The sequence below is a fragment of the Gracilinanus agilis genome, chromosome 1 (assembly GCF_016433145.1).
Source record: "Gracilinanus agilis isolate LMUSP501 chromosome 1, AgileGrace, whole genome shotgun sequence".
Taxonomy (NCBI): Eukaryota; Metazoa; Chordata; class Mammalia; order Didelphimorphia; family Didelphidae; genus Gracilinanus; species Gracilinanus agilis.
Genome location: NC_058130.1, coordinates 591,001,334 through 591,017,786, shown reverse-complemented (window position 1 = coordinate 591,017,786; position 16,453 = coordinate 591,001,334). Strand labels below are relative to the sequence as shown.

The 16,453-nt window shown below is 35.7% G+C and overlaps 1 protein-coding gene across 1 annotated transcript in view; it reads right to left on the bottom strand.

The window, feature by feature from the left end:
* GPLD1 (glycosylphosphatidylinositol specific phospholipase D1) overlaps positions 1-5,807 on the bottom strand; it is a 62,707-nt gene extending 56,900 nt beyond the window's left edge. The window contains exons 1-2 of the mRNA XM_044667422.1: positions 5,711-5,807; positions 611-666 (exon numbers count right to left, since the gene is read on the bottom strand). Coding sequence (XP_044523357.1) covers positions 611-666; positions 5,711-5,807 — 153 coding nt within the window. The remainder of the gene's footprint in view (positions 1-610; positions 667-5,710) is intronic.
* Between the last annotated feature and the right edge of the window lie 10,646 nt (positions 5,808-16,453).

Genomic DNA, 16,453 nt, shown 5'->3' with positions numbered 1-16,453 from the left:
TGTATAAGAGACAGCTCTCTCTCTCTCTCTCTCTCTCTCTCTCTCTCTCTCTCTCTCTCTCTCTCTCTTTAAATTTGGGACAATATTTAAAAATGCCCTTTTCCATTTTGTAATGCTTTTCCTATTATTCATAATCTTCCAAAGGTAACCCATAGATAACTCAGTAAGCACATCCATCATTTCTTTCAGCACCCAAAGGAATAGTTGACTTAAACTGATCAAGAAATATAGTAAGAAAATATATCTTTTGGCAAATGAGACTTGCACATACATATCTCTGAGTGAATAAATACTTCCTTAACCTAATAGCAATGTAATTTTACTCAAACTTATTGAAGAGTAAATAATGGAACAAGTTTCCCTTAAATTAAAAAATTACTCACATCATGACTGATTCAATCATTGAAGTACGACATTATGGAAAATGTCACTTCAGATATTGCCTTAATTTGCATTTCATTTTGCTTTTGTTTAAATACCACATCATTTGAGTTATTTGTTAAGACAGAGTTCATTGGATATGTTACATTGGGGATAAGACACACCCTGGGACATTATAGGTATATTCTGTATAGTTAATGATCACTGATCAAAGGAAAAAGAATTATACCTCTTTATAGTTAATAGTGCCATCTTGCTGGTTGAAAAATTCCAGAGCTCTGTGTGCTGAAACAAATTTTTAAAAATAAGTTAAATTGGTCAATTACAGATAGTATTGTGAGAAAGAAAAGCACATAAAAAATTTTTGCAAAAACAAAACCAAAACTAAAAATAGAAGTGAAGTGGGAACCTGAGTGGAAAAAAAAAAACCTTTGCACCAAGTTTCTCTGATAAAGATCTCATTTCTAAGATATTTAGGGAATGAAATAAAATTTATAAGAATAAGAACCATTCCTTGATATTGATAAATAATCTACATTGAATTCTTTCAGAGAAGAAATCCAAGCAATCAATAGCCATATTTTAAAATGTTCTTAATCACTAATAATTAGAGAAATGCAAATTAAAACAACTTTGAGGTACCACCTCACACAGAGATTGTTAAAATTGACCCCAAAACTGAAAATGACAGAAAGCTGGAGCAGTTATGGGAAAACAAGTATATTAATGCACTCTTGTAAAGTTATAATCTGGTCTAGTCATTCTGGAAAGCAATTTGGAACTATGTCCAAAAAGCTATTAAACTATGCATACTCTTTGACCCAAATAGGTCCACATCTCTAATGAGATTAAAGAAACAAGAAAAGGACTCATATGCACAAAAATATTTTAGCAGATCTTTTTAGAGTGGCAAAGAATTGGAAACTGAGGAAGTGCCCGTAACCTTTGGTGAAATGCCTCTTGCAAGATAAAATACTGAAGTAGGAGTTAATGGAGACTATAATCTAGGAGTTCTTAATTTTTTATGTCATGGACCCCTTTGGAAATCTGGTAAAATCTATGGACTCCACAAAGTAATGTTTTAAAACACATATGATTACAAAGGAAACTAATTATAGTAAAACATATATTAAAAAATTAAGTTCAGAGACCACAGGTTAAGAACTCCTGTGTATGTTTGTGAATATCTTATGTGTGTAATCTTCCCACTGGTATGCTGGGCACAACTTTAAAGACATAAAAATATGTCTTTAACCTTATATCTGCACCTCTGAGGAAAGTCAAGATTTTATTATACTTTGGTATTTAAGATGTCTTTTTAAAATCTAGTTGACTTTCAAATTTTAGGAAGGATATGCTTCTCCAAGAAAGGCAGGGTGACACGGTGGCTATCCTCAAAGACAAGAAAGTCTTGGATTCAAGAGTCTATGCTTCAGTAGGTGAGCCCAAGCAAACCAACTTAACTTGTCAGTGCTTTAGGTCAGTTTCAAATAGAAATGGGCGGGGCACTAATTCAGACATAACAATCCCAATGGACCCTATATTGATTTAGTTTCAAAATGTATTATTATCTGTTTTATTGTATTTTTATTGTAATCAATATTTCTCACTTACATTCTAATCTGGTTTCAGTCCCTCTTGAGAGCACTGAGGAGTACATGCGGTCTAGGAAATACCTGTTTGAGATCTCTGCTCTAAACAACAATATAAAATTCTCAATTGCCAAAAACTTAAAGGACTGAATTGATAGGAGGATTTTCCTTGCATGGGTATTCCTTATGCCAGTGAAATCCCGTTTCCATCCCAATGTCTCTACCAAAGTATTCTCGTTCAGTGTTCCAAGATGATATTAAAGTGAGCTTGATCTCTGTAAGGATATTCCAATAAAGCATGTATCCTGGTTAGGTCTTTCCAAGGTAAAAAGGCTTCAACTATTGGCTTGGAAATGTATTATATATCTGTTATCCAAGGAAAAGCCTCACTAGGTTCGTTGAGACGCATCACCAGAACAGTGGTCACTAATTTTAGATCACCACTATTTGAAATGATGAGGGAGAGATTTGTTTAGCTTTGCCAATGCAGGATGTATCTACATCATTAAAACTAGCATCTTTCGAACTTTCAAAATAAAAAATTCTAAGATGAGAGATTATTATTTATTTGGGGGTCCTCTTTACAACCCATATAGTCTTCCGGATCCATAGATGGATCCACAAGATCCTAAACCCAATTTTACAAATGAGAACAGGAGGGCCCAGGAAAAAAACAAACAAACAAAAAACAGAATTTCATAGATAGTAGAAGATTCAGAGTCTACCCCTTAACTGGAGCATAAATCCCTTCTAAATTATCCTCTACAAGAGGTTGTCCAGTCTCTCCTAAAATATTTCAAGTGAAAGAAGACTCACCAACTCATGAAGCAATCCATTATTTTGAGTTGGAATTTGCCTTGTTGAAATTTTTATTCCCATTCATCCCCAGTTCTGCCCTCTGAAACCAAACAGAATAAGTCTAATTTCTCTTTCTCATCAGGACAGCTGATCAGGATTTCAAATATTTTAAGATAGAGATCATGCCCCACCTCAAATCTTAACTTATCCTATCTTATCCAAACACTGCAGGTTCTTCAATGTTTCCTCATATGGCACTGTTTCAAGTCTCTTCATCATCCTGGTTGCCCTCCTTAGGAGGCACCTTATAGGATTTAGAGGTGAGAATTTGTTGTGCTTGTTCAATTGTTTTAGTCGTGTTTGACTCTTCATAACCCCATTTTAGGGTTTTCTTGGAACAGATATTGGAGTAGTTTGCCATTTTCTTTTCCAGCTCATTTTACAGATGAGGAAACTGAGGTGAACAGGGATAAATGACTTGTCCACTGTCACATAGCTTAGAAGTGTCTGAGGCCAGATTTGAACTCAAGAAAATAAATTTTCCTTACTCCAGGCCTGCTACTCTTTCCATTGTGCCACCTAGCTGAGAATTTAAAGATCATTAAATATCTTCAAATGAGGAAACTGAGATTCTGAGACATAAAGACCATACAGCTAGAAAATAGCAGAGCCAAGATTCAAACCCAGATCTCTGGCGTCCAGATACTATTCTCTTTGTCACTGTATTATACTTTCCTCCCCAGAATCATTTAAAATTAGGTATATCCTTTAAAGCCCAAATCCCATTTTTGTAATATAGCCTTCCACTTCATTTGTTTTTTAATTAATTTATTTGTTACATTAAAATTCCCAGGTATTTCCCTCTTTCCCTTTCCTCCTCACATTACAGAAGGCTTCATTTGACAAAAAAGATATATTTATATATAAAACCATGTCTTGCTAGTTTCCATTTATCAGTTCTTTCATTCTTCAAACAATGCAATATCTCTGTCGCTATATATAATGTTCTCTTGGTTCTGCTTCAGTTAAAATATCTGCCACCCAGGACAGTACAGAATTATGTACTGTGTATGCCTTGTCTTTTAAGAAATCTGTAAGCTCTTTGACAGTCTGTCAATGTTCCTCTTAAAATGTGAGGTTCAGATTGGAATTCATACGCCAGATGTGCTCACTCCTATGACCAGGGCAGAAATCAATATAACCCCAGACCTCTAGCCTTCCAGGCCAATGTTATTTTCTGCATATTTATCAAGTCTCCTTTAAAGGGAAAAGGTATTAAAACTGGTAAGAGAATTATCCTGGGAGTTAAGATATGAGCCTTCACCCCAGCTACGTGACCCTGAACCATCTAGCTAACTTCTCTGGGCCAAGTTTCTTCCTCTCAAAGTTAATGATCAAAGATGATAAGCTCCCTCTTAGCTCCAAACATCTATAATTCTAATATTTTAGGGTTCTGTTTCCCTCTCCTTCCTTCCCTCTTTCACATATGAAATCCATGAGAATCATTTAAAAATTAACTTTGGAAGTTTCTTGTCTGGTCAATGTAACATCTAGTGTTGACTTAACCACCTGGCTCATTTTTACTACAAATAAGAAGGTCTACAAGTCTGAGGTGAATAGATCCACTATTCAGTTAGGTGTATATATACTTGTCCAAAAAAAAACTGACTAGTAAATATGAGAGAGAGATAAAAGGGTAATTTGTCTTATTAATATAATAATTATTAATTAATTTGTTTGTTGGTTACATTACTATCCCCAGAGATCTCCTTCCCTCTCTCTTTTCCCCACACCATAGGTGGCATTGCTTGACAAAAAAAAAATGTGTATATATATAGATTATATCTTTCCTGTTTCTTTTTATGAGTTCCTTCTTTGGAGGTGAATATTTACAAGTTATTCTTCAAATATAAATTCTGTAGCTGTATATAATGTTCTCTTGGTTCTATTTGTTTTACTTTTCATAATTTCATATAGGTCTTTCCATGTATTTTTAAACTAACCTGCTTATTATTTCTTACAGAACAATAATATTTCACCACAATCATATGTTACAACTTGTTCAACCATTCTCAATTGATGGGCATTCCCTCAATTTCCAGTTCTTTGCTGCCACAAAGAGAATTACTATTAATATTTTAGAGCATGTAGGTTTTTTCTTTTTTCCTGATCACTTTGGGAAACAGACCCAACAGTGAAATTATTAGGTCTAAGGGTATACAGTTTTAGAACTCTCTGGGCATAATTCCATAGTGTTAAAGGGATAACTTGTTTATAGTCAGATGAAACTTTGGTCCTTCTTTTAGAAACTTATGATTGGGCATAGTTCTAAATGGCATGACTGGTATGGCAGGGTTTTTATGGAAGTAAAGAACTAGAAATTAAGAGGATACCCATCAATTGTAGAATAGAAGAACAAATAAATCACAGTATATGAATATAATAGAATACTATTGTACTGTAAGAAATAATGAGGGAAATTATTTCAAATAAACCTAGGAAAACTCATATGAACTGATTCAGAATGAATGAAGGACAACAAGGATAATTTATACTATAACAACACTGTAATGAAAAGTTACTTGAAAAAGTTCAGAACTCTGATCAATACAATGATCCACCACGATTCCACAGGGATAATGAAGAAGACTGCCTACTTTCTGACAAAGGACTGATAGACCAAATAATTGAAATTCACATTTTTGGACATAGCCAAAAATGGGAATTTGTTTTGCTTAACTATGCATATTTGTTGCAAGACTTTACTTTTCCAGTGTGTGGTTGGTAGTAGTGAGAGATAATAGGAAAGAAGGGGGAAAGTCTTTCTTATGTAAAAAAAAATTTTTTTAATAAAAATGCTAATGATGCATCACAGATTCTGTCTTTAATTTGCTAGTTTTGTTGAGCTTTCATTAACATTTTAAAGCCTAGGTACTTACCTATTTCTATATGGGTGGAAATACCACAGGATGTACTTCTTTGGAACAAATGGAACAAAATGATCAGCATAAAGGACCAGCTCCTGGAAGCAGACATGAATATAAACACCATCTATATCCCAGCTCTTGAGGACTTAAGTGTAGCTGCAGTACTGATTTTGAAACCCAAACACAGACCCACTCACTGACTTTTTCCAGCAGGTCAGTGACATAGAAGCTAAGCTGTATTTCGAAATAAAATAATTTTCCATTCATGTTACAAGTAGGTCACACAGGACAGCAAATAAAATCCAAAAAATATAAAAGAAAAACTCTAAACTTTTTGGTTGGAAGAAGGGACATTTCAGTTTTTTGGTTTGTTTATTCCTTCGCTTCTATTTTAACATGAATATTGAAACAAATGCAAGGCTGCTCCTATTTTCTACTTGAATGAAATAAACAACCATGAGCCTTTCTCTATTTTTCTGTATTGTAAGTTTTATGTTCAATTGTTTGCTGTTGTTGGTGTTTTTCAGCACATGGTCCAAACCTACAAGTCCTGATTTCCTTTCCCTCTCAATCTAATTCAACAAACTTTTCTTTAAACCTCTACTTTTCATTTTAGCATTGATGCAAGTATTGTTTGCAAGGCTGAAGAGCAATAAAGGCTAGGCAATTGGAGTTAAGTAAATGGCCCAGGGTCAAACAGCTAGAATGTGTCTAAAGCCATATTTAAACCCAGGACCTACCCTCTCCAGACTTGGCTCTCTATCCTCTGAGCCACCTAACTGCCCCTCAATGAACATTTGAAAGAACCTATTATATACAAGGCAAAAAGGCAACATGGTAGAATATACAGTGGACCAGCCTTGGAGTGGAGAAGACCTGAGTTAAAGTTCCTACCTCTAACACGTGCTGGGTGCCTGACTGTGGGTAAATCAGTTAATTAGTAATTCCACAAGCAATTGTTAAGCACCTAGTAGGCATTGTTCCAAATGCTGGAATATAAAGAAAGATAAAAACCAATCCCTGTTCTCAAGAAGTTCACAGTCTCTAAATGATTATTCTATTGCAAATATTAATAATATGGAAAAAGGTCTTGATCAATGATACATGTAAGATCCAGTTAAATTGCTCATTGGCTATGGGAGGGGGGAGAATATGAATCATGTAACCATGGAAAAATGTTCTAAATTAAATAAATAAATAAATAAATAAATAAATAAATGTTTTGGGTTTTTTTAGAAATGAAGTTCACAGTCTAATAGGGAAACAACATGCAAACAACTATGTACAATCAAGATACATACAGGATAAACTGGAGTTAATTAAGAGAGGGAAGGCATTATCATTAAGGGGGATTTAGAAAGATGTCTTATAGAAGGTATAATTTTAACTGGATCTTGAGGGAAATCAAGAAAACAGGAGGTAGTGATGAGGATGAAGATAATTCCAGGCAGGGGAAAAACATACCTATAAAAATACCCAGTCTAAAGACAGAATGTTTTATTTGAGGCACAGTATAACTGGATCATAGATCATAACAAGAAGAAGTAAGGAATAAGAAGACTGAAAAAGGAAGAAGGTTATGAATTTATGAAGGGCTTTGGATGTCAAACAGAGAATCTTATATTTGATTATAGACATAGAAGGAGGCTCCTGGAATTTACTGAAGTGGGAGGTGGGAGGGGGTGACATGGTCACCCTTACATTTTAGAAGATGATTTAGAAGCAGAGGATAGGATGGATTGGATTATGAAGATACCTGAAATAGGGAGACCAACTGAAAAACTCTTATAATATCCCAGCCTCCACCACCTAATTCCTTATTCCCACCTCCCTTCAATCCTCCCACCCCAAATTTTCAACCAAACACCAACTAGTTTTTCCACTCTATCTTTTGGGATACTTGTTCTATAGCCAACACATTTCCCTTGATCCTCAATCTTTTCCTTTCTCATTCCTTCCATTTACTAGGATTATCGAAATCTGGCTCCTGTCAGATGACACAGCATCCCTGGCCACCCTTTCCAGTACTGGCTGTACCTTCACTCATTCTCCTCGGTTCACTGGTTGAGCCAGGGGACTTGTGATATTTCTTGTTCCCCGATGCCACTTTCAAGTTCTCCCTCTACTTGCATGACTCCATAACCTCTCTTGATGGTTTGTATTATTCATAACTACCACCCAATTAAAATCCTGTCAGCTGTTGTCCTGTCATTTCCCTTCCTTCCTCAATGAGCTCAATACATGAATCACAATTTTTCACTCCCCCCAAACTCCTGCCCTCATCCTAGGGGACTTCAACATACATATTGACTCCCTTTCAAATACACTAGACACTCAGTTCTTCAACCTATTCACTCCTCATGGGCTATTATTTCCCCATCCCACCTCAGTCACATACAGAGATGTTCATACCCTTTCCATCACCTACAAATGTTACCCCTCCAATGTTCAAATGATCTTATTCCATCCTGCATCCTCCAACAGATTGACCCTTCAGTTAAATCCACTCTATTAGGGGCAGCTGGGTAGCTCAGTGGATTGAAAACCAGGCCTAGAGACAGAAGGTCCTAGGTTCAAATCTGGCCCCAGATACTTCCCAGCTGTGTGACCCTGGGCAAGTCACTTAACCCCCATTGCCTAGTTCTTACCACTCTTCTGATGGAAGGTAAGCGTTTTGTTTTTTTGTTTTTTTTTTTAGGTAAGCGTTTTTTAAAAAAATAAATCCACTCTATCACTGATTTTCTTTTTTTTTCCAGAGTTCTAAAGTTATTTTATTTATTTTTTTAATTTTAATTCTAATTTTGAATATTTTCCCATAGTTCTTTCCCTCTCCCCAAAGACCCCTACCACCCCCCAGCCAACGCACAATTCTACTGGGTTTTACATGTATCATTCTATCACTTATTTTCAATCTCTCCTTACCTACTAGCTCATTCTCTATTGCCTACAAAAATACCATTGTCTCTCCCAAGCTGAAAAAAAATCTTTATTTGGATCTTTCCTTGTCCATTAATTATGGTCCTCTATCTTTTCTGGCCTTTGTAGCTAAAAAGGATCAGAAAGGCTCTCTACATCAAATGACAAAATTGTAAATATTTCAAACTATATTACAACATGATAATCATGAAAGCAATCTGGTACAGGCTAAGAAATAAAGTGGTAGATCAGTGGAATAGATTAGGTGCACAATATACAATAGTAAATGACCATAGTACTTTAATGTTTGATAAACCCAAATATCCAAGGTTTGGGGGGGGAGGGGAAGGATTTACCATTTGACAAAAATTGTCAAAAAAAAATTAGAAAGCAGTTTGCAAGAAACTAGTCATAGACCAGCATCTCACACTACGTTCCAAGGTAAGATCAAAATGTACATGATTTAGATAAGGAATGATATCATAAGTAAATAGAGGAACATAGAAAAATTTACCTGTCAGATCTATGGATAAGGGAAGAATTTATTATCAAACAAAAAACAGACAGTAACACAGGAAGTAAAATGTATAATTTTGATTACATGAAATTAAAAAGGTTTCGTACAAACAAAATTAATTGAGCCAAAATTAAAAGAAAAAATGGGAAACTAGGGAAAATTTTTATAGTCAGTTTCTCAGGTAATGGACTCATTTCTCAAATAAATAGCGGACTGAGCCAACTTTATAAAAATATGAGCCATTTCCCAGTTGATAAATGGTCAAAAGATATGAAAAGATAAAAGTCTATAGGGTGGTAGCAATATCAGAGGAGAGAAGGGGACATATCCAATAAATGTTACAGATTGGACATGGTCATGGTAGGGGTGAGAGAGAAGGAGAAGTCAAAGTTGATACTTAGATTGAGAGCCTGGGTAACTGGGAAAATAGTGTTGCTCTTGACAATAAAAGGAAAATGAGAAAGTAGGGAGGGCTTAAGAGGAAAGTTCTGTTAAGGGTTTATTGGGTTTTAGATGTCTATGTGGTTTGAGATGTCTAATAGTTGGAGACATAAGTCTGGAGGTTAGAAGTTAAGGCTGGATAAGAAGATGAACATAGATGATAATTGAATCCATGGAAGCTAATGAGATCACCAGACTGGTATAAAGGGGAAAGTGAAGAGAACATATGACAGAGTTTTGGGTGATATCCACAGTTGGCAGCATGACTTGGATAAAGATATTACAAAGGAAACTGAGAAGAAGCAATCAGGCAGAAAGGAAAAGAACAAGAAGGAAGTATTGTCCCAAAAACCTAGAAAGGAGTATTAAGAAGGAATGGATGATCTAAGGCCATCAAGAGTTCAAAAAGGATGAGGATTGAGAAAAAGTCATTAAATTTGGCAAATATGAGATCCCTGTTAGCTTTGAAGAGAGAAGTTTAAGTTGAATGATGAGGTTAGATGCCAGATTTTAGAGTTAAAACAATAAAAGGAAATGGTGGCATCGATTGTATAAAATTGGTAAAAGATAAGACTTAAGCCCTGACATTTGATTCCAAAGTCAGCAGTGTTTCCTTTGTACCTTTAAGAATTTTGAAGGATAGTCTAAACACAATAATAATATTGCATATGTTGTTTCTATTGTTCTTGCTTTATTGTTTTTTGTTGTTGTTATTACAGAGGGTGGGTCCAATTGCAGGAAAGGATGGGAGAAAGAAGTTTCCATAATTACAATGGCATAAAAACTAAAATAATTAACTTTTTAAAAGGATAATTTTGACTCTAAAAATACTTATATTCTAGGAGGAGTTTAAAAGCCTTACATAACTATAATACTGGCTAGAATGTGCTTTCATGTATTTGTTATTGCTGTTTAGTCATTTTTCAGTTGTGTACAACTCTTTGTGACCCTATCCGGGGTTTTCTTGGCAAGGAACCACTTGGCAAGTGGCTTGCTATTTCCTTCTCCATCTCTTTTTATAGATGAGAAAACACAGGCAAAAAGGTTTAAGCAACTTGGCCAGGGTCACACAGTAAGAATTTGAGACTGGATCTGAACTCAGAAAGAGGAATCTATTTTGACTCCAAGCCCAGCATTCTATCCACTGAGCTACCTAGTTAGCTGCTCAAGGAGAGGTTAAACAGAGAAATCTAAAAGACTTTAAGGAAGGGAAGATGTCTTCTAATTGGGTGGTGATCAGAGAAGAAAGTTTCAGAGGATCTCTTATTTTTAATTGGTACTTTTTATTTTGAGTCACTTCTCAAACTACTCTCCCTCCCCACCATAGTACCTTCCATTAAAAAGTTTGGGAGAAAGAATGTTTTACATGACAATAAAAAACGAAAAAAAAGTTTGGGAGGACAAGAGCCTAGCAGAATGACTGAGATTGATAGTATATATTACTGTCTTTTTTAAAGTTTACATATGTTAACCAAAAGGAATGATGTGTGCTTTAATTTTAACAACAAGAATCCAGTCTTTAAGCCTTTATGGTAACCACCAATCACCAGTCAAGCAGATTATCAGAATAAATGATTGACAAAGCCTTTAGTTATGGTATACTTTTAAATACTCACAGGGTCTTCCTGTGTCTCATAGTTCCTTTCTGTTCAATCTGGACTGTTCTGTTTCAGGATGGAGTTAAAAAGCAGACAATTAGAGTTTAGATTCTGGAATGCCAAGATTGGGTGTTACTATATAGCTAGTATCTATTAGCAAAAGGAAACAAATGTATAGCCCTTGATCTTCAGAATTTCCATATATTAAAATGCCACTCCCCATTCCTTCCAGGAATATTATACCTAGGCTAGTCTGAAGGAGCAGGAACTTCCTTCTCTTTGCTTCCCTCCTCATTCCCATCATCTTGGGATTTCCTTCCTTCCTCCCTTTCCTTCTTCCTTATCTCCTTGCTTGCCAGGGACCCAACCTTACCTCATACTTGCTTTGTGTTTCACTGCAGTTCTGTACCAAGGTGAATTAAGGAGTGAGAAGAAAAAGGTATTTAAACAGCAGCAGTCCCTGTCTCCACTCTACTCCTCCTATCTCAGGCGGGGTCTCCTCCCAAGAAGCTCAGGCTCATCCTCCTCCTTGTATAATATCCCAAAACAAACACATACGTACAGATCTCCTGACCAGCTGCTCCTCACCACAGGGCCTCGTTTCCTGATCTAGTTACTAAAGAGAAAAAAAAAATTGGGTCAGCTAATCTTTGAATCTTTTTTTTCAGATGAAATGTGGCCATATCTTATTTCAGTCCTTAGTGTACTCGGCTTTATCACCAGTGTGTGGCTCTCTCCACATAGTTTTACATTTTAAGAAGTCTATGATCTCATCAAAGTAGACATTCCCTCCAAAGGTGAAAACTAACCCCAACTTATAGACCCCCTGCCTTCCAAACATCCTGTGAAATTTTCCTCCATGTCCCATAGCTGGTGAGAGGGGGAGCACTAAACATGCCAGAGGACCTTCCTCATGTGCTCTTTACAATGCTGGAAAACCAATGGAACATGCAGGTTATTCACTGGTTGTCTGTCCCCAAGTCTTGCTTTTTCTAGTCACACATTTCTCAAATGACATCTTTTATACCACTTCTTAGGTGTCTTCATTTGTAACGTGTTACAGTCTATGCAGACCCTTCAAGAATTTCTACATGGCCCTTTGGAAAATCCTCAGTTTTAATTCTTATGAAACTGTAATATTCTATGACCCTCCTAGTATAACATCAGTAGAAGAATATTGCTTATTTTGGGTAGAAGTTTGGAGTTGTTAAAAGAACCATGAAATGTCTCAAAGGCAGTTCATTTTGCCCCCACTTCTCCTTTTCAATTCTAGGCCCTTTTGCACTATCTGTCCCAAATATATGCACTTGATGGACAAGCTGTACATTTTGTCCTTCCAATCGCATGCTGGACAAGAGGCCATTTTTCAATGACTTGGTTTTTCCGGTTCAAATTGTTAAGTCAAACTCTCTTGAATGCTAATGCATCTTATTTAAGAATCTTTACAGTGTTCTGGGGTTTAATGTAATCAGCACAATGTCATCTTCAAAAAGGAACATCTGGAGGACCTCATCACCTACTGGGAATCTCTCTTGGACTTCTATTCTGAACTAGACTTCTTCTATAACAGTGCAAACAGCTTTGGTTACATTTTATGACTTCACTGATATTAATAATCAGAAGGTAGAATATAGTTATTTCTCTTGTTATTTCTTTCAAGAAATCTCAGGTGATTTTGACACATGCAAGGGAGACACCTTGTTCAAGAAGAGCTTTTAAGGCAATGTTTTGTCTTCCCCCAAAAAACATTCTTTATCATCAACAATTAAGCATGATGGAAATACTGTATTTACTACACCTTCCACTGTGTTCTTGTAAAATCCACTGTGTCATTGTAAAGATTATTCCTATTATGGGATATTACTTGCAAAATCCTATACAATGAATGTGTAATTACTCTCATTAATATTTTGTATATATGGGAAGGTAGGCATATGGATCAGTAGTTATTGATTTCTTAGTTACATGTTTTGGAACCAAGATCCAATCTTTTGTTCATGCTTTTGGTAATATTCTTTTTTCACATAATATGGAGTCAATCAAGAGAGCCTCTGATCAATATAAGTATCCCAAGAGAAAGCAGAAAGCTAATGCCTTTAGTTTTTAGGAAAAAAATAACTAAGAAGTTAGATAGGATAGAGAAATAACCCATGATAAGAGGTTCTATCCTACTTCTCACTCTCAGCTATACTTATCCTGGCTCCTAAACGCCGCCACCCTCTTCTGGGCCCCAGGTCTTTGAAGTTCCAACCACAGATGCCAATATTCATGGTTAAGAGCTCGTAGAGTCCTTGAGGAGGTAATGATTGATGTTCATGGCATCTCAAATTGGAACATTGGGCATATTTTCCCATAGAAGCATTGCATCAGCTGTTGGTTAGTGGTTATGGTACTATTAATACAGTATTATGCTTCAGGTATATTACCAGATAAATAGCCTTTAGTAGGATGGCCTTGGGAAGAGAATGAAGTGTTTATTTAGTCATCATTTAATGTAACAAGAACTCCAAAAGCCTTGCCAAGGCCTGGGTACCAATTCATTGTCCTATTGTTGTTGTTTGGTTGTTTTTTCAGTCATGTCTGGCTCTTAATTATCCTATTTGGATTTTTCTTGGCAAAGATGCAGGAGTGGTTTGCCATTTCCTTCTCTAGCTCATTTTACAGATGAAGAAACTGAGGCAAACAGGGTAGTGATTTACCCAGAGTCACACAGCTAATAAGTGTCTAAATCAGGTTTGAACTCAGGAAAATATGTCTTCCTGACTCTAGGCTTGGCCCTCTTTTCATTGCCCTTTTTAGCTGCCCCAATCATCCTATTACATTACATATTATCTATTGCCCTATTCTTGATATTTCCCTATTGTAGGAAAATAGGAATTAGAGGGGAAAAAGGTAATAAGTGCTCTTGCCAGGTATCAGGTTGAAGTGGCTGTAGCAGAGTCAGCGAAAATTCTTCATGTAGCTATCAAAGTCAGGAATAAAAGAAAAGAAATATTCAGGAACAAACAACTGAGATCCTGTATTTCTGTTTCCTTAAATTAGTTCTTATTTAGCCCACCAATTGGCCTGGGATCAGGCCTGGGTACAATGTATAGTTCTTCTAAACAGAGATCCCCCTATAAACTTGATTTCTAGGTTATTTAGGTATTATAGTGTCTAACATCCTGATCATCTTCAGGAGGAACTTAGAGAGTTCTAGTCAAAATCAAAATTTAGAACTACCTCAGATGACTTCAGGATTAACTTAGCATCCTTACAGTCAGGCATTAAAATGTCAAGTTAAAATTAAAAAATTTTATGATTAAAAAATCAAGTTCCCAATCCCAAGGTTTCTTCTATCTATGCCTGTCCTGGACTGCTTCAACTGTAAAAGATTAGGTCAAGATTAGGTCAATTACTTATATTGATCAGAGATTCTCCTGATTGACTCCATATTATATGAAAAAAGAACACTAGAATCAGAACTTTCCCTAGAACCAGGGCTTATATGGCATCAGATGTGGGAGGTTATAATTTTACTGCTGCTCCTCTGATCTAAGACTTTGGGTCTTTGATAATCAAGTTACAGCACAACTGAGGTAAAGATTTCAGTGTTCTAACTAAGGGTTGCTACTGAAAAAATGTAAGGGTGTGCCTAATTGGAAAAATGGTATAACTTTGGATTCAGTTTACCCGTTCCCCATTTCCCAATACCACCAATTCACTCTCAGACTTCCTAGAAGTGGTGTGGCCAATATCTTCACAGAATAAAACAAAACGAAACAAAAAATCACTCCATGACAGTCTTGTTCACATTCCTTCTTCCCACCAGGATATTTCTTACTCTGACTATGCAAGTCTTCAAAAGGCCAGTCAAAAAGACCAAACAATATTGCCAACACCACCTTGTTGTTTTTTTTTTTTCATCTCTTAACATGTTTGGGATTTAGGAGAGGCAGCTGCAACAACAATAGTAAAGAATCAACTGTAGACAACAGTGACAAAAATTTGTAACAGATTGACACAGAGATAAAACAATATAGTCTGAATGTGCCAAACTAGCCTTATCTAGATATATCAAAGCCAAACAAAAGTATGCCTTACTACCTAACTAATAGACTAGGAAATCTAAACAAACAAATGAAAATCTTTCTCTAAAAAAATTTTTTGTAAATAGAAGTATGCCTTGTTTTGAAAATATGTCATGTGTAAAAATATGAACTCAAAATATAAGTGAATTAGGAAATGGCCATTCATTTTATACTTGACTGAAAAGTTTACCATAGTTTCATTTTCAAAATTATTCTTTAAAAAAATTTTACATTTTAAAATTACATTTTAAGTTATAAGCTATCTCCCTCCTTCCTACCCTATCCCATGCTGGAAAAGGCACCATTTGACCAAGATATATATGAGGTATATGTGTGTGAAAAGTCATATCATGTGTATTTTTATTTATAAGTTCTTTCTCTGTAGATGGGCATTTACAGTTATTCTTCAAACAATATTGCTATTGGTGTATTCAGTGTTCTCTTGGTTCTGCTCATTTTACTCTTCATTATTTCATGCAAGTCTTTCCATACTTTTCTAAAAACAATTTGCTCATCATTTCTTATAGCACAGTAGAATTCTATCACAATCATATACCACGTATATGATTGGGGATTTTGGCTTTAAATGATCACTCTATTGCAAATATGAATAATATGGAAATAGGTTTTGAACAATGATACATGTATAACCCAGTGGAATTGCTCATCAGCTCGGGGAGGGGGGAGAAAAGAGGGGAGGGAAAGAACATGAATCCATGTAACCATGGAAAAATATTCTAATAAATAAATATATTTTTTAAATCATACACCACAACTTGTTTAACCATTTCCCAGTTGATGGGCATCCCTTCAAACAGAGAGAGTTGCTAGAAATATTTTAGAACATAGAGGTTCTTTTCTGGTCACCTTTGGGAATATTCCAAATTATTAATGATATTTTTTTATATCTATATCTATATCTATCTCTCTCTTTATATATATATATATATATTTCTTTAAAACCCTTACCTTCCGTCTCAGAATCAATACTGTGTATTGGTTCCAAGGCAGAAGAGTGGTAAGGGCTAGGCAATGGTGGTTAAATGACTTGCCCAGGGTCACACAGGCCAGATTTGAACCCAGGACCTCCTGTCTCTAGGCCTGGCTGTCAATCCACTGAGCCACCCAGCTGCCCCCTGGAATTTATTTTTCATATGACTCTATAAAGCTTTGATTTCTTCATCCAAAAACTGCCTTTTCATATCCTTTGACA